Source organism: Heteronotia binoei, chromosome 3 (assembly GCF_032191835.1).
Source record: "Heteronotia binoei isolate CCM8104 ecotype False Entrance Well chromosome 3, APGP_CSIRO_Hbin_v1, whole genome shotgun sequence".
NCBI classification, from domain to species: Eukaryota; Metazoa; Chordata; class Lepidosauria; order Squamata; family Gekkonidae; genus Heteronotia; species Heteronotia binoei.
In genome coordinates, this window is record NC_083225.1 from 149,360,817 (window position 1) to 149,388,152 (window position 27,336).

Consider the following 27,336-nt stretch of genomic DNA (forward strand, 5'->3'; position numbering starts at 1 on the left):
TTTATTTTTTTACACATAAAGGTCTTTATTAAAAAGTAAGGCTGATAGTGGAATTTTATTTTGATGCATAAACTTGATAGAAGTGGTACATTACAGAAATTGTATACAATTGTGGATAAACAAGTCAGTCACATATGGGTTGTTCTTTTTTAAAAATTAGGATCAATAATTAGCATAAATGTTCTCTCTTTCGCTCCTAATTACATTGTAAAGTGTCTTGTATAGTCATACTCTATTGTTGGGATGACAGCTTGTACAAATTTCAAAAAAATTAGAAGGTACCTGAATATTAAATTAAGGAAAGCAAACTGGATAGTTTCACTACCGTAAGTACACAAGAAACCTAAGGAAAGCAGTTTTACAAGTGTCCTGAAATGTCATCCTTCATTTAGTGCCAATAATCTCTCAGGAAAAAACAGCTCAGTAAATAAGATCAGTCTAGTACAACATCAACTTCAAAATAATCAGACAAGTCTATGTAGAAAAAAAGTCAAGCGGATTTGGTGAAGACTCTTGATTTTTTTTTCCTGCCAGCCACTTCTATTCTATCAGTGTAGGCACAGAACTGCCCCCAGGAAGTTGCTTTCAGATACTTGCTAACAAGTACAAACTCATTACATTTCTAGAAGACAGTATTTTATACTACTACAGAGCTACACTGAGACCAAAATCAGTCATGCCACCTCTAATTCTACCAGGCCCATCTGACTGCAGAAATATCTACTGAAACTTGAACATGTAGGGGTCTTAGAAACAGTTTATATGTCCCAACTTGGATTCCTTCCAGCACTGCCGTGCTTCCATATACCTCTGGGTTTTCCACAGCAGCAAAGCTGAGGTGATTGCTTAACCGACAGCCTTTTGAAAACAAATAGGTATTGCTACAGCACTATGGTGTTTAACATTATAACAATCATAATGATGTACTAGATTCCTGTAAAAGGTAAAGGTAGTCCCCTGTGCAAGCACCAGTCATTTTCAACTCTGGGGTGATGCTGCTTTCACGTTTTCACCGCAGACTTTTTACAGGGTGGTTTCCCATTTCCTTCCCCAGTCATCTACACTTTCCCCCCAGCAAGCTGGGTACTCATTTTACCGACCTCATAAGGATGGAAGGCTGAGTCAACCTGGAGCCAGCTACCTGACCCCAGCTTCCGCCAGGATCAAACTCAGGTCGTGATCAGGAAGCTCAGACTGCAGTACTGCAGCTTTACCACTCTGCACCATGGGGCTTTCCTAGGAACTAGGTTCCTAGATTTCATTTTTTTAAAAAAGACTAATCCTTTATTACAGTTTGCACCTTTCCCCTTATAATGCCACAATCCAAAGGGCTAGAACTTTTTTTTTAAAGCTGAGAAACAGGAGATCACTGCAATAATGCTACTGTGATCTAGCAATACCTGTTTTTAAATAGGGCTTGGGCAGGGGAGGAAAAGTTTGGAAGTTCACCTTATTGCCATTGTATTGAATTGGCAGCCAAAAGAAATACTCTCTGAGGGTAGAAGAGCAAGGAAAGATGAACAGTGGAACACTTACTTTACACTTCACCAGGACAAGATTTCAAAAATCAGAAATCATTTAACTTTTCTAAAACCTACCCAACCAATTCAACAGAAAGGATACATATGGACTCCAAGTTCTCCCCCGCCTTCCGCCACAGTTTCAATTATTTTCTTCATCACTTCTGCATGCCTGAAAACAATATAAACATTCTTAAGAACATAAGAGAAGCCATGTTGAATCAGGCCAATGGCCCATCCAGTCCAACACTCTGTGTCACACAGTGGCCAAAAATATATATTTTATATATACATATATACACACATACACACACACTGTGGCTAATAGCCACTGATGGACCTCTGCTCCATATTTTTATCTAACCCCCTCTTGAAGGTGGCTATGCTTGTAGCCGCCACCACCTCCTGGGGCAGTGAATTCCACATGTTAATCACCCTTTGGGTGAAGAAGTATTCCTTCTACCCATTTTAACCTGACTGCTCAGCAATTTTATTGAATGCCTACGAGTTCTTGTATTGTGAGAAAAGGAGAAAAGTACTTCTTTCTCTACTTTCTCCATCCCATGCATAATCTTGTAAACCTCTATCATGTCACCCCTCAGTCGACATTTCTCAAAGCTCAAGAGCCCCAAGCATTTTAACCTTTCTTCATAGGAAAAGTGTTCCAAACCTTTAATCATTCTAGTTGCCCTTTTCTGCACTTTTTCCAATGCTATAATATCCTTTTTGAGGTGCGGTGTCCAGAATTGTACACTGTATTCCAAATGAGACCGCACCATCGATTTATACAGAGGCATTATGATACTGGCTGATTTGTTTTCAATTCCCTTCCTAATAATTTCCAGCATGGCGTTGGCCTTTATTGCAATCGCACATTGTCTTGACATTTTCAGTGAGTTATCTACCACGACCCCAAGATCTCTCTCTTGGTCAGTCTCTGCCAGTTCACACCCCATCAACTTGTATTTGTAGCTGGGATTCTTGGCCCCAATGTGCATTACTTTGTACTTGACCACATTGAACCTCATCTGCCACATTGACGCCCACTCACCCAGCCTCAACAGATCCCTTTGGAGTGCCTCACAATCCTCTTTGGTTTTCACCACCCTGAACAATTTAGTGTCATCTGCAAACTTTGCCACTTCACTGCTTACTCCCAGCTCCAAATCAATTATGAACAAGTTAAAGAGCATGGGACCCAGTACTGAGCCCTGCAGCACCCCACTGCTTATCGTCCTCCACTGTGAAGACTGCCCATTTATACTCACTCTCTGCTTCCTATTAATTAGCCAGTTTTTGATGCACAAGAGAACCTGTCCTTTTACTCCATAACTCTCGAGCTTACTAAGGAGCTTTTGATGAGGAACTTTATCAAAAGCTTTCTGGAAGTCAAGGTAAACAACATCTATTGGGTCTCCTTTGTCCACATGTTTGTTCACCCCCTCAAAGAAATGTAACAGGTTAGTGAGGCAAGATCTTCCCTTACAGAACCCATGCTGAGTCTTCCTCAATAACTCGTGTTCATCAATGTGACTACTCATTCTGTCCTTGATAATGGTTTCTACCAACTTTCCCGGTATTGAAGTCAGACTGACTGGCCTGTAATTTCCCGGATCTCTCTTCTTCCATAACTCAGTAAAACTAATTAATTTGCTTATAGCTCATATGCAAGAATTGGGTAAATACTAGATGGCTTTCCAGAAGCAGAAATAAGCAAGGAGTGTTTTTTATTTTATTTTTAAAAAAGGTTTGAACTGCTGCTACAACCAGCATTGGCTAATGTTTGGGTGATAGGAAAGAGATCTGCAATAGTACTTTCTATACTATATTTTATTGTCATTAGAAACAGGATTGCAAAAAAAGGAAAGAAATCAAAGAACATATGGCAGCAGAGGATGATTTCAAACTAGGATGTTGCTGAAGGGCACATGGCTCAACAAGTTTCTGAAGCCAGACAAGTCTGGATGGGAGACCTCTTGAGAATGCTGCATGTGATGCCCAGAGTTCCATGATGGAAAGGAGATGATACACTAATAAAATATATGCCATCTGCTGACTGAAGCCATCAGGTTATCCCCTGGGCCCACTCGTGTCTGCAGCTCAGTGAGAAGCAGAGCCAGAGTGTGCAAACATGACTGTTCTGTGAAGATGCCACTTTAATACTGTACAGCTCCACAGAGGCATCTAAACCAGACATCACTGCCCCGGTATATCAGCAATTAATATCCAGAAGCACTTACTCCCCCCTGCCCCCATTTACATCTAACACAGTGATCATTTTAAGCAATGTTTCAGGTGGATCCGTAACAGGAGAATGATGGCGCTGCATCAACAATATGCAACAAAAATGCTCTCTCCCAACATATTTTACATTAAACATGTGTGTCAGTCAACAAAGGTTCTAAAAATCGGAACTTTTTCAGGCAAGTTACATAAGAACCAAGGGACAGGCTAGGACTCACAGGGAACAGAAAATCTCTGCCACCTCCATTCCCTACAACCTCTGGTTCCCTTCTCTACCTCTGGTTCTTTTCCCTATGTTTCTGTTCAAACCTACCAGCCAGCTCCAGCTTGCCTCCCATCCTGCCTTCTCATGACTTTGGCTCCCCGCCTCCCCCCCGCCCTGTTTAGGCTTCCTCTCACCTCTCCCCTTTTCATGATGAGGAAGGGAAAAGTGATGGGGAGAGGTAGCAAGCCAAAGCAGGCTCCAGTTACCACTTATCACCTGCTCCTAGTGGCCACAGATTGATTAAGGATAGGTAAGGACCAGCTCCAGAAGTATGTCAAAGGTAAAGTTTACTTCCAATTTACATCTGGTTAAAAAATAATAAATGCAGTGTTTTCACAATGGTACTATTATTACACTACTGATCCCAGCTCAAGCTATTTGTCAGAATACAGGTATGTTAGAGACTGGATTTACCAGTGTACCCATCTAATGGCAGAACATTTATCTGGTAGATAAAGCACATTGTTACCAGGAAGGCAGTTTGCACAACAGAGAAGTGCTCTGCCACTACTAGAATAGATCATACGATCTAATCTTATGCTTTCAACAACACCCCTCCCAGCCCCAGACTTTTTAGAACAGACGTACAGGAATATTCCCATACAGCAAGCATCTTTGTATCTACTCTACTGCAAATCAGATAAAGAGAGACTTCAGTAAACCTTTTAACTTTATAGAGCCCCAGGAAGATTGTTACTTTCTTTAGAATACTGTATTGTATTTGTGAGTTGTAATAATTAAAGTCACTGAGAATCTTACAAAGTGCTGATGAGGGGAACTACTGGACATGGATATTTTCATGTATTTCTTCAGAAGTGTTGTTCTTACAGAGAACTGCAGGGATGCAGTGAAGTATGATTGAAAAATGCACACTTTCTCCATGAACAGCTACCAAACACACACAGTATTGTGCAATCTCAAAAACAGAAGAGTGATTTGTGGAGAGTCATTTTGCTGCTGCAGATAAACAGAAATTCTATGGAAACAGGAAGCAGCTATACAGGCCTGCTCCCTGCCTCTTATGCCCTTACGAGAGGCTTTCATTTTTATACCATAAGTAAACACCTTTCCTTCACACCTCTTGTGCACAGATCATAATATATTCAAAATGTTCCTCTTGCACTAGACATCAGCACTGATAGCTGCTGCAGCTCCAGGAGAAGAGGCATGGACAATTTTTGATGTCACACGTTAGGTGGGAGAGTATTATCTCATCCTAGCACTGGGTGCCTGGCTTCACAGCAAAACACAGAAGCTAACCCACAAAGTAGAGGCCAGCATACTCTCAGCCAATACTCTTCCTAAAAGCACGGAATCAGCTTGGAACCATTCAGGCTTGCAGACGGCAGATAAGCTGCTGGTTTCTCCACCATTCAGTTGTCCAGAAATTTGATACTCTAAAGCGATAGCATGTTACTTCACAGAAAAATTCAAAATTACTGACAGGACTTCAGAATGAAGACTGTCAGGATACCAACATGTGACAAACTGTGCAAACGGACAAATACTGTTGAGCAAGTTTTTTTAAAATAAAAAAAGGAATCTGTGTTCAATCTACTGCAGAAAGCAGGCAAACTATTCTTAACTTCCTGGATGCATCTGCCACCTCCTGGAGATCATGTGAAAACCAGAGAAAGAAAGAAAACCAGAGAAATCAGTTTGGGCTGGTTAGAACCCTGGAGTGCTTAATGTCACAGGGGTGTTTTGAACAATTATTCTGAAATTGCAGGAAACCCTGTCAGAAGGCCTAAAAGCAGCTTGAACTGGGGGAGGTTACAACCAGAAAGGTCTACGTAAACTGCAAGACAGAGAGTTCCCAAACACCAATAAAAGAACAACCTTTTCAGCTAGGCAGACCGAGCAAATATTTCTCATGTAGCAGGTAAATAAAGCATTTCCTAAGACTCAAGAAATACCTGCATGGATGAACTGAACACATTGGAGGTGGAGGAAGGTGGGGATGGTTTTCAATAGTCACAGTTTTTTTTACATGATCTTGACTAATATCTTCATACATGTGTTCTATAGTTAATGGCTGGCGTTGCTGAAAAGCAAAGAAGTAAAAAAGACAACATATGTAGCTGCACTCTTCTTCATTTAAAAGGAATCAGCAAAGCATCATTTGATTATATTCAAGTATGTGAATGTGCAATGCAACCCACATACATCATTTATTTTTCAGAGCAGACAGATAATTTTTGTTGTATAGAAAGATGCCACTCTAAGCCCAACTAGAAGGTAGAATTCAGGTCCCTTAAACAAAATGCAATGGCTAGGAGGCCACATTTAGGGCTGCATGGTACCTCCAATGCAAGTGCCACACAAGGCGAACATGGCTTAAGACAAAGAAGTCAGTATCCTAGCTTTTGTTAAAAAAAGAAGTTTCCAGCCCTTATGGTTATCAAGCATGTGGGCGACACCATAAAAATGTTAAGAGATGGGGTGGGTGGAAATGAACCCTGAGGAATACATTGATGCGCATGAACAGGCTCCCTCCCTGTGTTTTAGAAGCAGAATTATGCAATGTCTAATGTCAATGTCTTGGTGCTGTTTTTTCTTGGCTCTTGTTACCTTAGTACAGATTTTTTGAAATATAGCTTCTAGAAGATGCTGTCATGCATTTGTTTAAGTCTTGTGCAAATGAAGTCAGACAGCCCTAGGAGCAAAACCTGAAAGAATTTTGTAGTCTGGGGAATAACAAGAAAAAAAGCACTGGCACAGGGAAATATCTACTATTTAGAATATTTCTAGGCCACCTCTTCAGAGTCCTGCATGAGGTAACTTACAATTTTAAAAAATATTATAAGCAAGATTCAGGCGCAGCTTTGCCTCCAGGAACTTTTTTTCAACTACAAAACTATGAGTGAGAATTAATCTTATAACATTTAAAACAATCTTTATTTGCTGATTTATTGCCTCTTTGCTTACTGGAAGGGCAAGGAAACAGGCCATGTGCTTTAAAGAAATGCAGAAAACAAGTCTTTCTCTATTGTACTGTGTACTGGGCCTCATATATTACTCTAAAGCACACCTTGGGCAGAGAGGTTGAATCTATGCTTCCTAGATTAGAGGAAGTGAGAAAGCAGATACACAAGTACTATGCAGCATAGTTTGCCAGAGCCAGTCTGGTGTAGTAGTTAAGTGCGCGGACTCTTATCTGGGAGAACCGGGTTTGATTCCCCACGCCTCCACTTGCATCTGCTGGAATGGCCTTGGGTCAGCCATAGCTCTGGCAGAGGTTGTCCTTGAAAGGGCAGCTGCTGTGAGAGCCCTCTCAGTTCCACCCACCTCACAGGATGTCTGTTGTGGGGGGAGAAGATAAGGGAGACTGTAAGCTGCTCTGAGTCTCCGATTCAGGGAGAAGGGCGGGGTATAAATCTGCAATTATTATTTTTCATATCTACTTTTTAAGCCCTTCTAACATTTGAGCCACTCCCAAGTGTATGTGCTAACATGGACTAACTACACCCACAGTTCCCTAGCACCATACATGAGTTCACAACTAAAGCCTCATTGAGAAGCAGCAACATTGCATATGCAAAAGAACGCAGCTTACATAAAGAGGCCTGCAGATAAACATCAGAGATATTTTGTTAGTGCAGAATTAAGTTGCAGTTTCTGGAGTTAAATGATTATATTGCAAGGAACATCTGTTACTCATTAAGGGAAAAGGTCATCACAAAAGTGACTCAGGAACAGATTGCAGAAGGCTGGAGTACATTTGTTTCTACACGTTTGCATTACTTTTGCTGCAATCTTGTTTGGCCTCTTGACTGAGACACTTAAATGCAACCTATTGACAGTTCACTTAACTGATGGGATCTGAGCCATTTCAAAAGACAGTGTACCTCATCATAACCAAACAACCAAAGCCTTGGTGTCTGGTAGTATTTGTCATAAGTGATATAAAGGTCATATGTCCTGGTTTGTAGAATAGCTTCTTCCTCTCCGACATCAGCTTTAGTCTTGGTAGCTTCTACTATTTTCCTTGTATCCAATGTTGCCTGCTCAAGATTAAAGAATCAAGTTAGCAGCTGAAAAGAGTCAGATATTGCCTATTTCACCCTTCCAACTTAGTTCAGCATCCATAGGCATTAAGTGTTTCTATAAAATCAGATAACAGTACTTTAACTTAGTCCTTCAGACATTTTCTGCTTCAGAAACAATACTGAAATCAGAAGGAGGATTATTGTTAAGGTGGTGGGAAAGAACATGATATACTCACTTCATCAGCCTCTAACAGCCCACTCTCTTCATATTCTGGAGAGGAAAAAAAATTTTTTTAGCTGGGGTTTTTGTTAATGTTAATTTTCCCTTCCGTCAACAGTACTCTTGAGATTTGCTTTTGCATTTAAGTCATGGGCATAGCCTCCATGTTAAAAACTAGCTGTCTTCTGTTTTCTCTATAGACAGGGCTGTGGAAACATTGAAGCACTGTCTGGAGGCAGTTTTGGGATAAATGACAGCTTAAAAACTGAATATTAATCTTTACAAAATGGAGGTGCTACTAGTAAGCAAAAATCTTGACCCAGGAACTGAGATGTGTTCTGTTTTGGCTAGGATTGCACTACCCCTATATGAGCAAGTTCATAGCCTGGGGGTGTTGCTGCTGCAACTAGGCCTCCTGTTGGTTAAGCAGGTGGCAGTGGTGGCCAGGAGCACACTCCACCACCCGTGGCCTTTTCTGATCAAAGGAGATCTTGCCATTATAGTGCATGCCCTATTAACATCTAGATTACTTTACTCCAATGTGCCCAAAATGAAGCTGCCCTGGAAGAGTGTCTAGAAGCTACAACTGGAGCAGAATTGCTGAATGGATGGACTGTTATGACCATATCATTTCAGTATTGTTCCAACCCGACTGGCTCCCAATTTAATTCCAGGCCCAATGCAAAGAGCTTAGTACTGACCTTTAAAGCCCTATACAGCATGGGACCAGCATACCTTAAAGCACACCTACTCATATGAACATAACTAACCACTATTAGTTCTTTGGGGCCCTGCTTTGGGTGCCCACATCACCTGAGGATGGGTGGCTGCCTGAAAAAGGGCCTTCTTGGTCATAACACCAAAACTATGGAATTCCCTCCCCAAGAAGAGTAATCTGTCTCTCTCATCATTGTCTTTCATGAAGCAGGTGAAGACATTTCTGTTTTGTTTGACACTCTCTCAATGACTCTCATTCATGTTTGTGCTTTTGTTTAATTGCTGCTAGGCATATATATGCATTTTAAAGCTGATATTAACGTTTTTGACTGTTTGCCTCACTGGTGATGGAAGTGGGATGGAAAGGCAGCATAAAGTGTTTTAAATAAAATAAATAAATAATGCGGCAAAGTAGATGTAATTGGAGATAAAGATGCCATTTCCTCAAAGGAACTCAAATATGTTCAATCCTGTGAGACAGGTTAAGCAGAGAGAGTGTTATTAGTCTGTGGCCACCCAAAGAGAATCACACAAGCAGCTATTTGCATCTGATCCTCTACATTTAAGCCCAACACTCCACACACTACATGCATACTAGATATTAAAAGGCATTCCCCATCAGTCCTCCTGCCCTACATCCACCCATCATCTAGCCTTCTTTAAGTCCTTCACAGGTAGAGTTTTCTTCACTACCACTTTACCCAACTGAGCTCTTACAGCTATCAAGTTCTTCCAAAGAATGAGCCTAAATCTTTTCACATGTAGTTTCTTACCATTACTTGTCTTGTCCATAGAAGACAAGAATAACTGACCCTTCTCCTCCTTAATTTCCACATACATGAACAACTTCAGTGAAGTCTGAGACAGGATCCTGATATCCATGATGCACTGTATTCAACAAGAGCATGGTTTTCTAGCTACATATCCAACAGAAGTATATTCTAGTGAATTGTGCCTCATTCAAAACAAGCAATTACCTTCCATATCAGCTGCCTCTCCCTCATCATCATCATCATCTTCACAGGATCCTGAGCGTTCTGGTAATTTTATGCTATCCTTTGAACACAAAGAGGAGGGAAGAATCTTACTGTTAATATTTACAGAACTTCTCTGCCACATGTGAGGAATACTTATGTATGCAAAGTGCTACAGAACCTTAAGATTTCAGCAATGCCCCATAAGCTAGAAAGCCAGCCATTCACTATAATACCAAACCTAAGATACAAAAATGTACCCTGAACCTTCACCTTGCTCTAGGTTTCCATTTCTGAACTAACCATATGTCATTATCACAGCTTTGCACCTGTGAACTTTAAAAAAAGATTACTAAATGTATCAGTATGTTGAGATAAATCTTAACCAATAGGCATGCTGTGAATTTGCTGCTGTGGGTAACAGCAAGTCACTGTTACAAATACACTAGAAATATACTGTTTTTTTAAGGAAAGTGATAATTCCAACAGGCTGTGCATGCTGAGCTTTTTCTAGATTTACAGAGCAATCCTGGGGGAGGGGAGATTGGATAGGAAGCCAACTGACCCTACGCTGGCATAACTCCAATTTATACTGTAAATCAAATAACTCAAATTTATGTAAGGGGCCTTTATGCCAGCACATGACATGTACACATGTACAGAGCTGCGCTGTGCACTTCCACTAACACAGCTGTACATGACAATGCAAACTCCTGTGCCAGTGGAAATGCAGGTACATGGTGCCAGTCAGTCATCTCCCCAAAAGTTTTCAGCAGGGGAACACCTCTCAGGAGTGGCGCAAAACTGTGCCAGCAAAAATCATGCTGCAGCCCACTGGCAGCTATGGTAACTCCTAATTCACTCCAGCCCCAACTCAGCTGTGCCCATGCCCAAAGAAACCCAAACAGCTCGGGAAACTGACCAAGTGTGCACCCAATCAGCACATCCTCCCATGCTGGCTCCACCCCTCCCTGGCACCCAATGATGGCCCAGCCCACCCCACAAATGGTTCCAGGAGATCACCCCACAACTCCTGAGGTAGGGCACTTGGCACAGTGTACTATCTGACAGCTCCCTGCCATGCAGACTTAGAGCAAGCAGAGAGGCGCTTTAGTGATAAGAGCACACAGAAGGCCCTTAGCATTACAGGGTGAGCTCTTAGTGCTAACAACCAAATTCGTACTCTGTGACTGACTTCTATTTCAGAACCGTAACAGGTACCTCTGGAGGCTCAATACAAAAGGACAACCATGCACTGACAGGTAAGCAAAGGCAAGGTACCCAAACCTCCTCCCATTCCCCTCGTTTAAGGCTGGGTGCCACTCTAGCAACAGCACCTCCCAAACTCAAGCACTGGGTTTGTGCAATGGTGGCACAAGCCAAGGACTCCTAGTACCATGGCCCCTGATATCCCATTGGAAAAATGAGAACTGTGGGGAGAGGGGGATGTTTTCAACCCTGTTTTCCACTCTCTAGTAGAGGACAGGGCTTATCGGTGGTTTGGGAGGGGGTGTTGGGCAGCTGTTTTGCTTTGTGTAGTGGAGCAGCCTGCCAGGAGACCCTCTGACTCATTTCCATGCAGGATCAGAGGTTTGAGTAGCTGCAAGTGCTGCTGTGGATGGATCACTACCAGTCCCTGAGCACTTCAGCATGGGACAGGTAAATGTAATTCAAATGACACCATCATGTGCCTCAAGGGGAGGGGGGCTAAATGGCAAAGCCCCCACTCCCGGGGGGCCGCATTTGCAGAGCCTGTTAAGGTGACACATCCATAGCTTAATGTGGCATGTTTTGCTTTCCTACAGGTGCAGATTCAACAGGAAGACCTCTGTGTGTGACTAGACACGCCCCCCCACACACACACTGCTCAGTCTACTGTCCCAGCCCTCCTTTAGGAGTATAGCACTGTACCCAGCCAGCTCTTCCTAGTTCCACCTGCAGCTCCACCCCACTGAGATATATGCTGTGCCAAGGGATTCTCAGTCCTCCTCCCCATGGGCCCAAGGAGGCAGAAAATGGAGTCACCATGATTTGCAGTTCAATAAAGCATGTCTGCACAACTGCGTCTCTGTCTGTTTGGTCCTACCTGGATGATAGGAGCTCCACGCCTCTTCCTGCCTCACTCCTTTCCCACCCCATCCGTGACTCCTCCTGAGGAGGACTCCTTCTGCCCAATGACATGTCTAAGAGGGATGGCTCTTGAGTGCCTTGGGTGGCTGTGAATGAGTGTGCAGGTGCCACTGGCCATAGTCATCTGCCAAACATAGCAGGAGCCCAGCAGCATTTCCATGGCTGACCTAATACCAGGTTCCCCCCCTTACCTCACAGGCTTCCATGTAAAGGGGAGACGGGCAAGAGGATGGTTTAGGTGAACAAACCAGTTTGATGCAGTGGTTAGTGAGAGACTGGGATCCATGAGATCCAGATTCCAGTATCCAGTTGCACTTGTGCCAGTCTTACACCCTCAGCCTAACCTACCTCACAGGTTGTTGTCAGTATACAATGAGGAGAATGATGTAAGCCACTTGGGGTCCTCATGAGGGAGAAAGGTGGGCAATGAATAGAGTGAGTGAAGTTCATAACTGCATGTCTGATCTTGGTAAGGGGGGCTTCTGTCACCAGGGGAAGACATCTGGGAAGGTATCACTGAGGGGGGAAGGAGGTCACAAGATTCCCTAGAGTCAATGGCTGCAGAGGAACCTATACAACAGGCAGACTCGATGTCTTTGGAGGAGGATGGGGAGGGCACTGAATTTCAAATGGCTGTCCCTGGGCACAGATTGCTCTGGGAGAGGAACGCTGGTCATTCCAGTCCCAAACCACTTCTGCTCCATTGAGGAGGCAATTGGGGGATCTGAGGGTAGTGCTGCATACCCCCACATCTGAGCCCACCCTGGTCTCCCCCTCTCCTGTCCTGTCATTGGCAGGAGTGGCCAAGGGTGGTGTGGGGGTGCCCTCTGCAGCATGGCTGAGCTATTGGAAAGCAGCCTGAACCCCTTCCCCACTGTCAGGTGCATGGGATTGCTAATGGCAGTTGGTCCCTTTAAGGATATGGGTTATGTACTGCTAATAACGAGCAGAACTCTCGTGGCCTGACCCCTCCATCCCTGCCTATGAAGTGCACTGGACCCCTGCCACACGATCCCTGATTGGTTCTGGCTGCTCTGTCCATCACAGTGCCACCGCTTCAGCACAATGCCTCCAATGATTACAGCGGCACAGTTGCTACGGGAACTACCTCAGTTATGCTCAGAAAACTATGCAAACTAACCAGTTTTGTCTGCTGGCTGCTGTATAACTTATCCCCATAGGGAAAGACTAGTGGCACCACAGTTACACCATGGCCAGCTGCTGCATGAAGGCACAACAGAATTGCTCTGTCCGCCTGCTAGCATATTAGTTAAAAATTAAGATAATACCTTGCTTTCCAGTGTGATCTCCTTAACAGATTCCATCACTCCTGTAACACCTGTTAAGAAAACAGATACAGTCAGAACTAAGAAAAAAACCTACTTATAGGACTGTACAAACCACTGCTCATACTGCATCATCCCGCCCACTGATGGCAATTCAGAACATTGAACAGCTGCTTACTGAGGTCATTAAAGATTTAGATTCAATACAGAAAGCCCAAACTTGAAGATGATTTCTACACTTCATATACATTTTTGTATTATTTATCTTGTTTGTTACTGATTCAGTGGATGCCAAGATATTGTAGTGTGTGATTTTCTTTCTGTGCTAGATTCCAAGTAGGTCTATTATTTTCCTCTACACCCAATGGGATATTGGTAGAATCATGTGTGTTTTGTTAGTTTTAGAAATGTACCACAAGATGGCACTAGATAAAACAATACTTTAATTTGCTATTCTGAACATGGTAATTAAATTTTTGTATTTTATTCCTTTCTCCTGGCTCAGCTTGTCACAAATGCTGGGTGATGTCAACAGACTGCCATTTTAAAAGCAAAAGGTAATCCATTCTGAGAGATCAAAATTAAGGAAATGCACTTTTTGTGTTTGTTTAAAATTGTTTTAGACCCTTATTTGCTGATTTTTATTTTTATTATTCCCAATTATTGTTCATGACTGACAAGTTTTGGAGCCTCACCACTCACCGCTGAGGAGCTATGAATATCATGGGATCATTAACAGAAAAGAAGAAAGATCCCGCCATATCAAGTGTATAGCACCACAAAATGTTTTTAAAGTATTTTATTGGCTTTAAATTGTTTTATATAATTGATTGTTAGCCGCCCTGAGTCCGCTTGCAGAGAGGGCGGGATATAAATGTAAATAAATAAAAATAAATAAATAAATATATTGCATATACTTACACACTAAAGTGCTTTTACGAGAATGAAGGTGATTTGACAGGAATCACAGTCTGAACTTTTAAGTTTAACAAGCAAGAGAAAGGAACTAGAATACCTGCATTGTGAAATGTGTCTACCCATCCTCCATCACCATCATCTTCTTCTATAATAGCTTCCAGTTCATCAGAGTACTCCATCTGTTTACACCGTTTGTAGCATGGCACTACAAAAATCACAAAATCACAAAATCAACTGGAAAGAATTGCAACATTTTTGGAATCATGACTTTTTCAAAGTACAGTTTACAAGCTTGTATACAAAACTTTTCTTACAAGCTCATATTTAATCAAATAAACATTACTGTCTTGGTGAACTGAGACTTTTAATGCATTTCAATCTGTCACTGAAAAATACACATTTCAAGTAAATTTAGAAAGCTGTATATTGAAGCATCTAGGAACTGGTGGGAGCTGCATTTGCACAGCTCACATAGCATAAAGGACAAATATCTATGTGAATGTAGAAAAAAATTACATTTGATTCAGTGCCACAGAGGACTGGCTTCTCAATGAAGAAAAGAGAGCCAGTTTGGTGTCATGGTTAAGTGTGCGGACTCTTATCTGGGAGAACCAGTTTGATTCCCCACTCCTCTGCTTGCTGCTGCTGGAATGGCCTTGGGTCAGCCATAGCTCTGGCAGAGGTTGTCCTTGAAAGGGCAGCTGCTGTGAGAGCCCTCTCAGCCCTACCCACCTCACAGGGTGTCTGTTGTGGGGGAGGAAGCTAAAGAAGATTGCGAGCCACTCTGAGACTCAGATTTGGAGTGGAGGGCAAGATATAAATCCAATATCATCAGCACCAGCAGATGCACTGTAGAGTAAGTGGACATTGCTGGCATCACCAGGGAGGGAGGTATTGTAAAGACAAAGAACGCAGTGTTGTACAAGATAAGCTGGAGTACTATATAGAAAATTAAATTATGCAGTACAAAATGTAAGCCCATGCAATTTAAGACTAACAAATTTCTGTTTCTGACAAGGGACAGACCAGTGAGAAAAAAGAGTTAATACTCTTTAATAAAAAATGAAGTATGAGCTACCAGTATACTAATGCTGCAGAAGATGACTAGCTCCCAGATACAATTTTAGTGCAATTAGGGCAACACACATCTCGTAAGAGCTAACATTCTTATACTAGGTACAATGAGAACAAATCTAAAATAACGCTGTGAATACTGTGATACAATACTTTGTTATTTATCTATGCCAGGATCCAGGGATTCTCAATGTTCACACCATTACTCCAAAATAAAGTAACTTCTGGGGAGCAGACTTCTGAAAGAACATTGCTAGTACATGTTCAGTCACAACTACAAACCAGTGCCATACTTACCATTTTTAGTGACCAAAAACTGTTTGTCTGTTGGGAGATAAGCCTTAACCTTGGATTCTTCACCTGCAGCCCTTCAAGATACAAAATAAGACTGTAATAAACTACAGACAGCAAAAAAAATTAAATTACACCTCCTACAGTAATACTATGTTTCCAAATAAACAAGACACTAGAATTGCACTATTCTTAAACACGCTGTGCCAAAATAGTTAAAGATGGGCAGAAAATCATGGTGGCAGCAGGAAGGGGAAGAGCAAAGTAATCTTCATCTGGTGTGAAAGGGAAACCCTGGCTAACAAGAATGAAAAACTGGATTACTTTGTGCCATGTGAAATCTCTGATACAAGTGCAAATTGAGTGCCAGGAAAAACCCTGGTACAGAATCAGCCACTGTGAAGAAATGTATTTTTACTTTGGGAGTTTGAAATGAGCAAAACCTTCACTCTGAGTTTTAGAAGTTTTTTCCCCCTTCTGGGCAAAGAACAGGCAGAAAGTGATTTTTAGGTAAAATCATTGAGAGGGCAGTGGCGCTGCAGCTACAGAGGTTCCTAGATGACGCTTCCGTTCTTGACCCGTGCCAGTCTGGGTTCCGACCGGGCCATGGGACGGAGACAGTGCTGGTCACCTTGGTGGATGACCTCCAGCGGCATCTGGATCGGGGCGGCGCTGCGGTACTGATGTTATTAGACCTGTCGGCGGCATTTGACACAGTCGACCACCAGTTGCTAAAGCGCCGCCTCGCCGATATAGGGTTTGGGGGGTTGGCCCTACAATGGCTTTCCTCCTTCCTCTCTGATCGGGGACAAAGGGTGGCCATTGGGGGTGAGCGATCCCAGAGGCGCACACTTGATTGTGGGGTGCCTCAGGGAGCAGTTCTCTCCCCAATGTTGTTCAACATTTATATGCGCCCCCTTGCCCAGATTGTCCGGAGGTTCGGGCTGGGTTGCCATCAATATGCAGATGACACCCAGCTCTATCTACTAATGGATGGCCGGCCTGGCTCCGCCCCAGGGAACCTGGATCGGGCCTTACAGGCTGTGGCGACGTGGCTCAGATTGAGTGGGTTGAAGTTGAATCCAGCGAAGACAGAGGTCCTTTGTGTGGGTCGCGGCGCTCTGGGAGGGGAAATAGCTCTCCCAACTTTCGACGGCGCACCATTGGAACCAGCACGCCAGGTAAAAAGTCTGGGTGTTTTACTGGAGCCTTCATTATCAATGGAGGCCCAGATAGCAGCCACTGCCAAGTCAGCATTCTTCCATCTGAAGTGGGCAAGGCAGTTGGCCCCCTTCCTGGAACGCCGCGACCTCGCAACAGTGATCCATGCAACGGTCACCTCAAGATTGGACTACTGTAATGCCCTCTACTTGGGGCTACCTCTATGCCGGACCCGGAAGTTACAGCTGGTGCAGAACGCGTCGGCCAGGCTACTATTGGGGCTCTCGAAATGGGAGCACATACGGCCGGGGCTGCGCGGACTGCACTGGCTACCAATTATCTACCGAGTCCAGTACAAAGTGTTGGTTATCACCTTTAAAGCCCTATATGGCCGAGGACCAGCCTACCTAAGGGACCGTCTCTCCCCATATGAACCCCAGAGGGCACTGAGGTCAGTGGGTAAAAACAAAATGACCATCCCTGAGCCGAGAGAGGTCAAACTCCAAAACACCAGAGTACGGGCCTTTTCAGTTGCAGCACCTGCACTGTGGAACCAGCTTCCGGAGGAAGTGCGGGCCCTGCGGAACCTCGACCAGTTCCGCAGGGCCTGCAAGACCGTCCTTTTTAGACAAGCCTATAATAACACTGACTGCTGAGTTGCCTGGTACAAAGAACCGCCATCTATAAGATTATTTAAACTGGCAGAACCAGCGCCATAACAGTTTTATTGCTGCCAGATATATTTATATATATATATATAGTGTAACGTAAATTATGTATTTTAACTTAACTGACTGGTTTTTATATGCTTAATTTTAATTGTTAAATTCAAAGTTTTATTATTTATGTTAACGTGTAAGTTGTTGTTAGCCGCCCTGAGCCGCCTAGGCGGGGAGGGCGGGATAGAAATAAAAGTTATTATTATTATTATTATAAAGTGGAGGAAATCAGTTCAATTACTTTTCAAGCTTACCTCAGCCCACCTTCATACAAATGCTAATATGTCTATCTACAGACAACTGGAGGGGTCACCCCCCCAAAAAAGCAGGGAACAGAGATTTGGATGAGTTGAATACCAGAGTGATTTCAGAAAGGAAAATTCTAGAGACTTATAATCATAGAATCAGAGTTGGAAGGGAACTCCAGAGTCATCTAGTCTAACCCCCTGCACAATGCAGGAAACTTACAAATACCTCCCCCTAAATTCACAGGCTCTTCGTTGCTGTCAGATGGCCATCTAGCCTCTGTTTAAAAACCTCCAAGGAAGGAGAGCCCACCACCTCCCAAGGAAGCCTGTTCCACGGAGGAATCGCTCTAACTGTCAGGAAGTTCTTCCTATGTTGAGCAGGAAACTTTTGATTTAATTTCAACCCATTGGTTTGGTTCTACCTTCTGGGGCCACAGAAAACAATTCCACATCATCCTCTATACGACAGTCCTTCAAGTACTTGAAGATGGTGATCATATCACCTCTCAGCCGCCTCCTCTCCAGGCTAAACATCCCCAGCTCCTTCAACTTTTCCTCATAGGACTTGGTCTCCAGACCCCTCACCGTTTTCGTCACCCTCTCCTGGACCTGTTCCAGCTTGTCTATATCCTTCTTAAAATGTGTCCCCAAAACTGAACACAATACTCCAGGTGAGGTCTTACCAGAGCAGAGTAAAGCGATACCATCACATCACGTGATCTGGACACTATACTTCTGTTGATACAGCCCAAAATTGCATTTGCCTTTTTAGCCACCACATCACACTGTTGACTCACGTTCAGTGTATTATTCACTAAGACCCTTAGATCCTTTTTGCATATACTACTGCTAAGACAAGTCTCCCCAATCCTATAAACATGCACTGGATTTTTCCTACCCAAATTCAGAACTTTACATTTATCCCTGTTAAAATTCATTAAATTCATTTTATCCCTGTTAAAATTCACTTCTGGAAAAGCTTCTCTGATAGGGCCTGACCTGACCAATGGGTGGGGAAAAGAGAAGTGATTAAAGTCAGAGGAAAAAGGAGGAAGCCCTCTTTGGTGCTGAGTCCATCAGAGCAGACAGAACTCTTAACTGAGGCCTGGAGAAGGCAGCCATTGACCATGTGCTAGCCTGGAAGAGCTGGAGAAAGCTTGAAGAGATCTGTAACTTTCTAAGCTAGGGAGCTTGTCCTACATTTTAACGTCTGATAGGGCATGTATACAGAGACAGAGGCATTGCATTTTACCGATTTCTTTTGAATCCCTTGCTGTCTGTTGCTGCCCTGAAAGTATGCTTGTGAACATTTTCTTTTTAATAAATATTTTATAACTTCTGAGGCTGGTAGGGGTTCTCTGTACCACATAGACCTCCACCATCTTTTTTTTCAAATAAATAATAATTTTGAATCCAACAGTATTACATTTAAAAATCAAACAGAAAACCAATGGAAACATAAATAGATAGCTTGCTATATCTAATCTAATACAATCCTTCAAAGTCTGACCTTCATTGCATGTTACATAAAACTAACTGAAGTTTAACAATTGGTTGCATAATATGCATAAGCAACAGGTCAAAAATAAATTAACTTTCTATAATATTGATTCTGTGGAATGATGTCATTTTCAGAAAGAAAAGTAAGTAAGGGGTACCAAAGAGACACTACATGTCTTTCATATTGGTTGTAAGATATATCATATGAATTATAATCGATTTTGCATAATATGAACGTTTCTCACAACCTATGATACCAGGCTTCTAATGCGGGTGGGTGTTTATCTACCCAGTGTGAGGCTATGACTAGCTGTGCCGTGGCTATTAAAATATTAATTCTGATGTACTGGAACTTAACCTTTGGTATTGTCAGTTATGAAGTACAAAAATATCAGGTTCCAGTGCTAAGGTTTGTATGGGTAATTTTGCTTATTTGTGTATTTACCTGTTGCCAAAATGCATAAATATATCTGCATCGCCACCATCTTGGAAGACACTATTTTAAAAGGAACGTCGGGGAAGGGAGACAGTTGGCAAGTGGCTATTCCTCCAAGGATGCACAAGACAGTAAACTGTCCCTATGGTGACCAGATGCTGGGCAGTGGGAGACACAAAGGCAAGGCCTCAAAACTTGGAAGGGAAGCTGCGAGTTCTGGCCCTCCCAGTGGGTAATTCCTACAAAGGTCAGGTGGTGGCAGCAGGTTACTGGAGAGAGAGAGTAAAGCCTCTCCAAGTGTTGCAAAAACCTTGGAGAACAGGGTGGAATAGGGCCGGCAGGCTAGAGCAGAACTGTTCCACCACAGCCACTATTATAATTGTTAAAAAAAAATCAATAATTTTAAGCTAGGGAAATTAATGTCCAGTAGTGACATAAATGCCAGTATATCACAGAAGAGACCCTCTGCTGGTATTCTTAGTATTTGCTTTTGAATGTTCTTGCTACACTTACGAGATAAAATTATTAAAACTTCTATTACAAAGAAATATTCATTTTAGCAGTTTATAAGTGATTAATCACCTGGATCATGTCAGGTACCCATGATGATCTGCTGCAGCAAACACAAAAAGGAGTCTTGTGGCATCTTCAAGACTAACATGTATTAATGCATAGACTTTTGTGGACTTCATTAGATACTTGCAAGGATACTAGCAGGTCACTGATTATTTAGTTATGACAAAGACAATACAGCTCTAATGGCAACAGAGCCAATACAACCTCACAAGCACTATGGTAGGTATATCAAGAACACTTTCAGGTGCTCAAGGCACCCAGTTATAAGTCAAATGTCTTGCCTGCAAAACTGAATTGTAATGAATGCAGAACTTCTGACTAATTAGTTCAAAGCCCATTAAATGTAAGTATCTGTCAAGACAGAAAAGTACCAGCAGGTGACACACAACAAAAGGAAGAGGTTATATTACACTTCACACAATACACAAAATAAATACAGCAAGCTTTCTGCCTCAATGTCTACTCAAATGCCAGGAATCCAATGTTTAGTAAGGAAGGTGCTCCCCATCACACACAAGTAGTACAATGGTAAAAGCCAGGCATCCCTCTTACTTCAAAACTGGATGGAAGGGGATATACCCCCTTTATCCGCATTGTGAAATATGCACTTTCCTTAATGAAAGTATAGGATCACCAGCTGGGTGCTCCTCTGATGTGCAACTGGTAGAATCTTACTTACCATTGCCAAGTAGGACAGTGGTGAACTAAATGGTCTCCAGCCGCTACAAACTGTTAAATGCAAAAGAGCAGAATGTTGCCTAATATATGACTTATACGGAGCTGCATCAACCCACACAGATTTACCATCATGTATAATATGCCACCGAAGCTGACCAGTGCCAGCATAATTTACCCACTCTAATTTACAGGAAATATCTCTTGCAATTTTTTTTTTGCTGTGATTCTTTAAACTGCTTGCTCCTAGTTAGATTCAGATAATGGAATAATCTACAAACCAATGGGATCAGTTGTCCATAACTAACAAACATCCGAGGGATAAATCCACACGACTTACTTCAAGAGACAGCTATGAGTGTCAGTGGAACCATGCATTCAATAGTCACCACCCTATGCTGTCATTTCTAACCTTTTTTGTTTTTTAAAGAAGTGCTTTTTTCCTCTTGATTGCAGTGATACATATCTTGGTAATCACTTCCTCATTTCTACTCCAAATCTTTGGCATCAAGGGAAAAAAATAGCTAACAACAGTTAATTATCTGGCTCAAATATAGCCTTTATCATTGATCTTGCCATTTCTGTAGACTTCTCTGTCTTCGTCCTTCCATGCATATTGCATCCAATAGTGCTCACTGTTTCCTAAAGCTGCTAGCAATGGAGGGCAGGCAAAGGGACTCATCACTGTTGCTTAGCCAAGCAAGTAAACACTTCTTCACATCTGGTTGAGCACCCACCGCTTTCTAGTTTGTGTTAAGCAGTCAACACATACTTTAGCTTGTGTGATCTTCCACTGAGAGAGAACATAACCCAATTACCTTGACAATGAGAACATATTCCATCTTCTTCTGACCTAGCCATTTGTCCCAAGGGACAAGAATACTGTGAAATGCTGCCCTCCCATTTAAACACAGTTCTGTTGATTACTTTTACACTGCAATCCTAAAGAGAGCTACACCAGTCTAAGCCTATTCATTTTAATGGGCTTAGACAGGAGTAAGTCTCTTTAGGATTGTACTGTAAGTCACTTAACAGTTTTAATTAAAAAAATCTAGAACATGTCTTGGACTTTCTTTTGATAAGAATACACAAGATTTTTTCTCTGTCCCCCTAATGTAAATGTAACAATACTATTTTAATCGCATTTTTTGTCTTCCGTATGGTTCTATAGAAATCTCATCTTGGGTTTTGCACTGTACACTGAAAAAAATTACATATCCCAAAATTTGTAAAAAATTATTAAATGCCGGTATTTCATTGACAAAAAGCTTTTGCAAATGATATGCAGAAAGTAAATAAACCAGTTTCCCTTTAAAAAGAGAAAGGCAGAGGTTGGAAATTGAGCAACAAAAAGGATACAAGTAATTCCTCGAGTGGCAAAAGGAATACAGGGAATTTCTGCAGACCAGAACCAGCCCACCCAGGGCTTTAATCAGGCCTGTGGGGCTCTTCCCCCCATCTTTCCTCACCCTTTGAAACTCTGAGGCTGCCAAGGCTGCACAGACTATATTTGTCTGAATTTGTAAGAGATCAACTGACATGAAAAAATGAGTTCTGCTTTCCCCATTTTGTGACACGTTTATTTTTGACCAAGTAAATAACGTTTTCTCAAATTTGTTCTTCTATTTATGATTTCCCCATCTTCTCTGTGGATTGTAACTTTTTCACTGAGTCTTATACTAAAAGTTAACTTAATGTTAATTTCCCAAAACCCTTTCAAACAGGTCCTATTCCTGGAAGATCACACAAGATCACACTGCTTAACACAAACTGGAAAGCAATGCACATTCATGAACTATAGTTCCCCAGTTTTTTAAAGAGCAACAGGTACGGTAATTGAGAAACACCATACTGATCATAAGACCAAGAAGAAATGCTTGATATTTACATACTGACTTGGTACTAGATAATTCTAATGTGCGCTATTGGAGAGCATTTAACATGAGCAAACAAACCATTTTGTAGTATCTGCACATTTCCTTTTATAGATTTCTTTGCCCACAGTACAGCATAACTTTGTTTCACAGCCCAATTCTAGGCATATTTATAAAGAGGTTGATTCTACTTTGTTCAATAGGACTTCCTCTCATTTAAGCATTCATAGGATTGCAGGTAAAGCAGTGGTAAAAAAAGTGTTATTCAGTGCTTTCACCATTCTGAGCGGCTTGTCCAAGGAAACATTATTTTAGTCACTTATTTTAGCTAACAAAAGCAGAGGTGTCAAAAGTCCATCTCGTGGACCAGCAATCAAGCCCATGGGGCTCTTCCTCCCCCTCCTGTCCTCACTCTTTGAAGCTCCAAGGTGCCCAGTTCCTTCTTTGTCTTTGCAGACTGAAGCAGGAAGCAATTCTGTGCTTGAAAAGCTGCAAAGAAAATGCAGAATGGACAGAGACTTAATGGAAAGTCCATTCCGTGTTTTCTTCAAGCTTTGTGCTGCAATGTATTTTAATATGGCCAGTTAAAAGCTGTTCCTTGGAGTTTTGTGACCTTGCAAATAAGGGGTTGATGCTTTGATCCAGCATGTCTCTGCTGGATGGACCTTAGAAGTGGTGCCTAGTGAGTGCCATTGCCAATCTGAGTAGACCTGGTGGCCAAGGGAGGTCTTGCAATGCCCAGCCATGTCATGTTTTCCTAAGCCCAGAGCAGTTTATATTGTTGGTTTATATTTATAGTTTCTGTTGCGATTCTTGTGCTTTTTCTTGATGTTTTATTTTTAAAACTGCATTGCCAAATCCCACTATTCCCCCACCTTTCCATTTTAAGCATAAAAATAGTATTTTTAATTTTGTTTCTCTGTATTCTTTATAAAGTTTATATCTCCACTACCTGGCATTACATTTTATGATATGCATGGCCTGGCCCCACCAAGTCCTATTTATATCAGATCCGGCCCTCGTAACAAATGAGTCCAACACCCCTGAACAAAACTATTTTGTTCCAATCATACCTTGCAGTATGAGGAACTAATAAACTCTTCTAAAGGAACTTCATGTTTGTACTACTTTTGAATGATATACAGAAAAACACATGAGCAATTGAATACCTACCTCTTCAGGAGTGATCACTCCAGTTTCTTTAAACTTGGATTCCTACCATAAAGAAAACAAGTACATTAAGGTATCTACAAACATTTTAAAAACAAAAGTTCAATAAATGAAGATGTTATGATACCCCAAATCTATACTTTCTGGACAGATTCTCACTTGAAGCACTATGGGCCTTAACTTAGGCCTTCCCAACTTAAGCACTTGAAAGAACACATTTCCATACAGATCCATAAGAAGTTATCAAAAAGCCATACAACCAAAACATGCCTACCACACAAACAGTTTCACTCATTTTTCTGTGGAGTCAAAACCACAATCCATTTTATGCTTTGTCCATTTTATGCTTTCTATTGATTTTTATATTAGATCAGACCTAGCTGCAGGTTTTCAGAACCTTTAGGAAACTGCTTATCCTATGGTCTCAAGTCCCTTTCAGAATTCTTTCAAACACAGCACTTTGCAAACTTTGCCTCCCCACTGCTACCTAGACTTATGAACATTTAATTCAGTGGAAGGGGGAGAAGTCCTTACAGTGCTGGACAAGATAGTGATCTATTAAATAATAATTTTGAATATGCTACAAAATTATAAGAACATAAGAGAAGCCATGTTGGATCAGGCCAATGGCCCATCCAGTCCAACACTCTGTGTCACACAGTGGCCAAAATTTTTTTTTATACACACACACACACTGTGGCTAATAGCCACTGATGGACCTCTGCTCCATATTTTTATCTAAACCCCTCTTGAAGGTGGCCATGCTTGTGGCCGCCACCACCTCCTGTGGCAGTGAATTCCACATGTTAATCACCCTTTGGGTGAAGAAGTACTTCCCTTTATCCGTTTTAACCTGTCTGCTCAGCAATTTCATCGAACGCCCATGAGTTCTTGTAGTGTGAGAAAGGGAGAAAAGTACCTCTTTCTCTACTTTCTCCATCCCATGCATTATTTTGTAAACCTCTATGAGTTATAAGTTTCCTGCTTAAGCAGTTTTTAACACACTTCATCATTAGATGCTGGTACAGACATTTCACTCTGGTATGAAAAATGTATTTAAGATTAAGGAATGTATAGCATTTAAAACCAACCCCCCCCTCCCAAATGCTATTATCAAAGTGACTAAAGTTGTAACGCTAGATGCAGAAATCCCAGATTCAAATTCCCCTTCTGCAGTCAGCCAGGTACTATTATTTCAGAAGGCTGTTTTTGTAACTTATAGAGCCTTACATACATCATCCTGAATCCTTGGAGAAAGCAAAAGTTATTAATACAATTATTTTTTTCAAGGCTCCTGCATTCTAGCTAAAGCGTCTTGTTCCAATCATAGTGTGCAATAACAGGGAACTAACTGAAAAGTACTTCCAAATACTGCAGAAGTCCCAAATACTCTTTCAGAACTGGGGATTCTCTTTCAGTACCACAGAATGAAATCAATGCCAAATGCTGTTCTTGCTACATCATGACTGCAATGTTTGTCCAGTACAATTCATGACCCCTCTTGGTTTCCACACACATTTCAAATTCTTCAGTCACCTAAATCATACATAAGATTTGGCCCATAATTGAAAATAAAATTAGGAATGAAGCTAGTGGGAAAGTCAAAATTTATTTTCTCTTAACTTGGAGGGACGGTGGCTCAGTGGTAGAGCATCTGCTTCGGAAGCAGAAGGTCCCAGGTTCAATCCCTGGCATCTCCAAAAAAGGGTCCAGGCAAATAGGTGTGAAAAACCTCAGCTTGAGACCCTGGAGAGCCGCTGCCAGTCTGAGAAGACAATACTGACTTTGATGGACCAAGGGTCTGATTCAGTATAAGGCAGCTTCATATGTTTATGTTCACATTTTAATGACTGAACAAATTCTATTGTGTAGTTTTATGATGGAACCCACCCTGAGTCTGCTTGCAGGGAGGGTGAGATATAAATAAAATATATATAATATCACCAGTTTAAAGAACTGTCTAAAGCTACAACAGGAAATTCAGAATCAGATGATGTTTTAGATAAAGTGGAGAAAAGGAAGAAATTAGAAATACATGGGTCAAAGGTCACAGTCAGTGTTACTTTTGTTCTTCCTCATAAAAGCTATAAAGTTGGCTTAGTACCCTATTCCTTGAAGCCATAAACCTCAATCATTTTACTGGGTTTCAGACGTCTGTGTGTGATTTATAACGTTACTACTGAATGAATTTGTAATTTCTACATACCTGAATATATTATGCATTACAAAACATATATCTGAACGCTAACACCCCCCCCCCCCCCAAAATATAACCTATGTAGTTTTGAGCTGTACTGCCCATTAAATGTTTGAAAACATTGTTCATGCAATCTTGTTGAGATGCCTGGAGACAGAAGTAGGTATCAGGAGATGTGTACTGAAATTGTTCAAACCATTTAATCACATATAAATAACAATTAAAGAGCAACATTTTATTACTACATTCAAACATCAGAAAATCCAGTAACGTAATTTGTGCCTCAACATGGAGAGTTTCAGTTGATCATTCGGGGCCCTCGCCTGTGAGAGTAAAATGTTGACTGGGAGAATGCTGCAGGCCACTATGGATCCCCATCTGGGAGAAAACGGGGGCATACATGAAGTAAATAAGGAAGAAATTTATGGCCGCCTGGGGGGTCGTTGGTGCGTCGACGCCATGGAGCCCTTCGAAGCAGCGAGCCGGGAACGGGGGGAGGCTCTTTCGTCCAATGTGGTCCTATGGGGCGCGGGGACGCCTTTTCCTAACGGGTCACTGAGGGAGAAATTCAGGCTTGAAAGATGCCTCTCTTCACAGGCTATTCCAGCGGGGGGCCGACACGCTCCCTTCCTGCCCGGGCCGCCAGCTACTCACTCCATCCCTTGGGGCTTGTGGGCGGTGCCTCACCTTCAATACCGGCGTCAGGTACTCGGCCACTTCCAGCGCCTTCCCTTTCACAGTGTTGATGACGCTCTGCATCCTGCCTCGTCCGCAGGCAGGCAAACCAGCCGGGGAGCGCGCGCACCCCTGTCACCTGCGCGGAGCAACCAAACCCGAGCAAGCACCCAAACTGCTCCCTTCTCTCTTCCGGAAGATCACAACCACCACTTTTCCCTCCTCCTACTGTCGCCAATGGAGAGATCACATGTACGGGCTCCTTGACACGTGACCTTAGTAATCCTCCCTTCCCCCGGCCGCCGTCTTGTTCCCGGAGGTGGACGTTGCGCCTGCGCAGGGAAAAATGTGGGCGGAAGGGAAAACTGTCAGCGGCGGGTGGTCCACCCTTGTCGGTCAACCGTTTTATTCCTGTCAAAAAGGCGCCGGTGTCACGTGACTGAGAGGGAAGTGCGAAGGGAAGCCGTTGCCTGAGAC

At 42.3% G+C, this 27,336-nt stretch overlaps 1 protein-coding gene and 1 non-coding gene across 2 annotated transcripts; one reads left to right on the forward strand and one right to left on the reverse strand.

The window, feature by feature from the left end:
• ATG3 (autophagy related 3) lies at positions 1 to 27,334 on the reverse strand. The gene is made up of 12 exons (XM_060234623.1): positions 26,872 to 27,334; positions 23,991 to 24,032; positions 20,948 to 20,997; positions 15,635 to 15,705; positions 14,361 to 14,468; positions 13,349 to 13,398; positions 9,933 to 10,011; positions 8,255 to 8,289; positions 7,878 to 8,033; positions 5,946 to 6,073; positions 1,624 to 1,692; positions 1 to 282 (listed from the first exon to the last, which is right to left on the reverse strand). The coding sequence occupies exons 1-12, from the start codon at positions 26,941 to 26,943 to the stop codon at positions 201 to 203; spliced, it is 942 nt and encodes a 313-aa protein (XP_060090606.1). The 5' UTR covers positions 26,944 to 27,334; the 3' UTR covers positions 1 to 200.
• TRNAP-CGG (transfer RNA proline (anticodon CGG)) lies at positions 25,621 to 25,687 on the forward strand. Its single transcript has one exon. It is a non-coding gene; the product is annotated as a tRNA-Pro (tRNA).
• Positions 27,335 to 27,336: the final 2 nt, after the last annotated feature.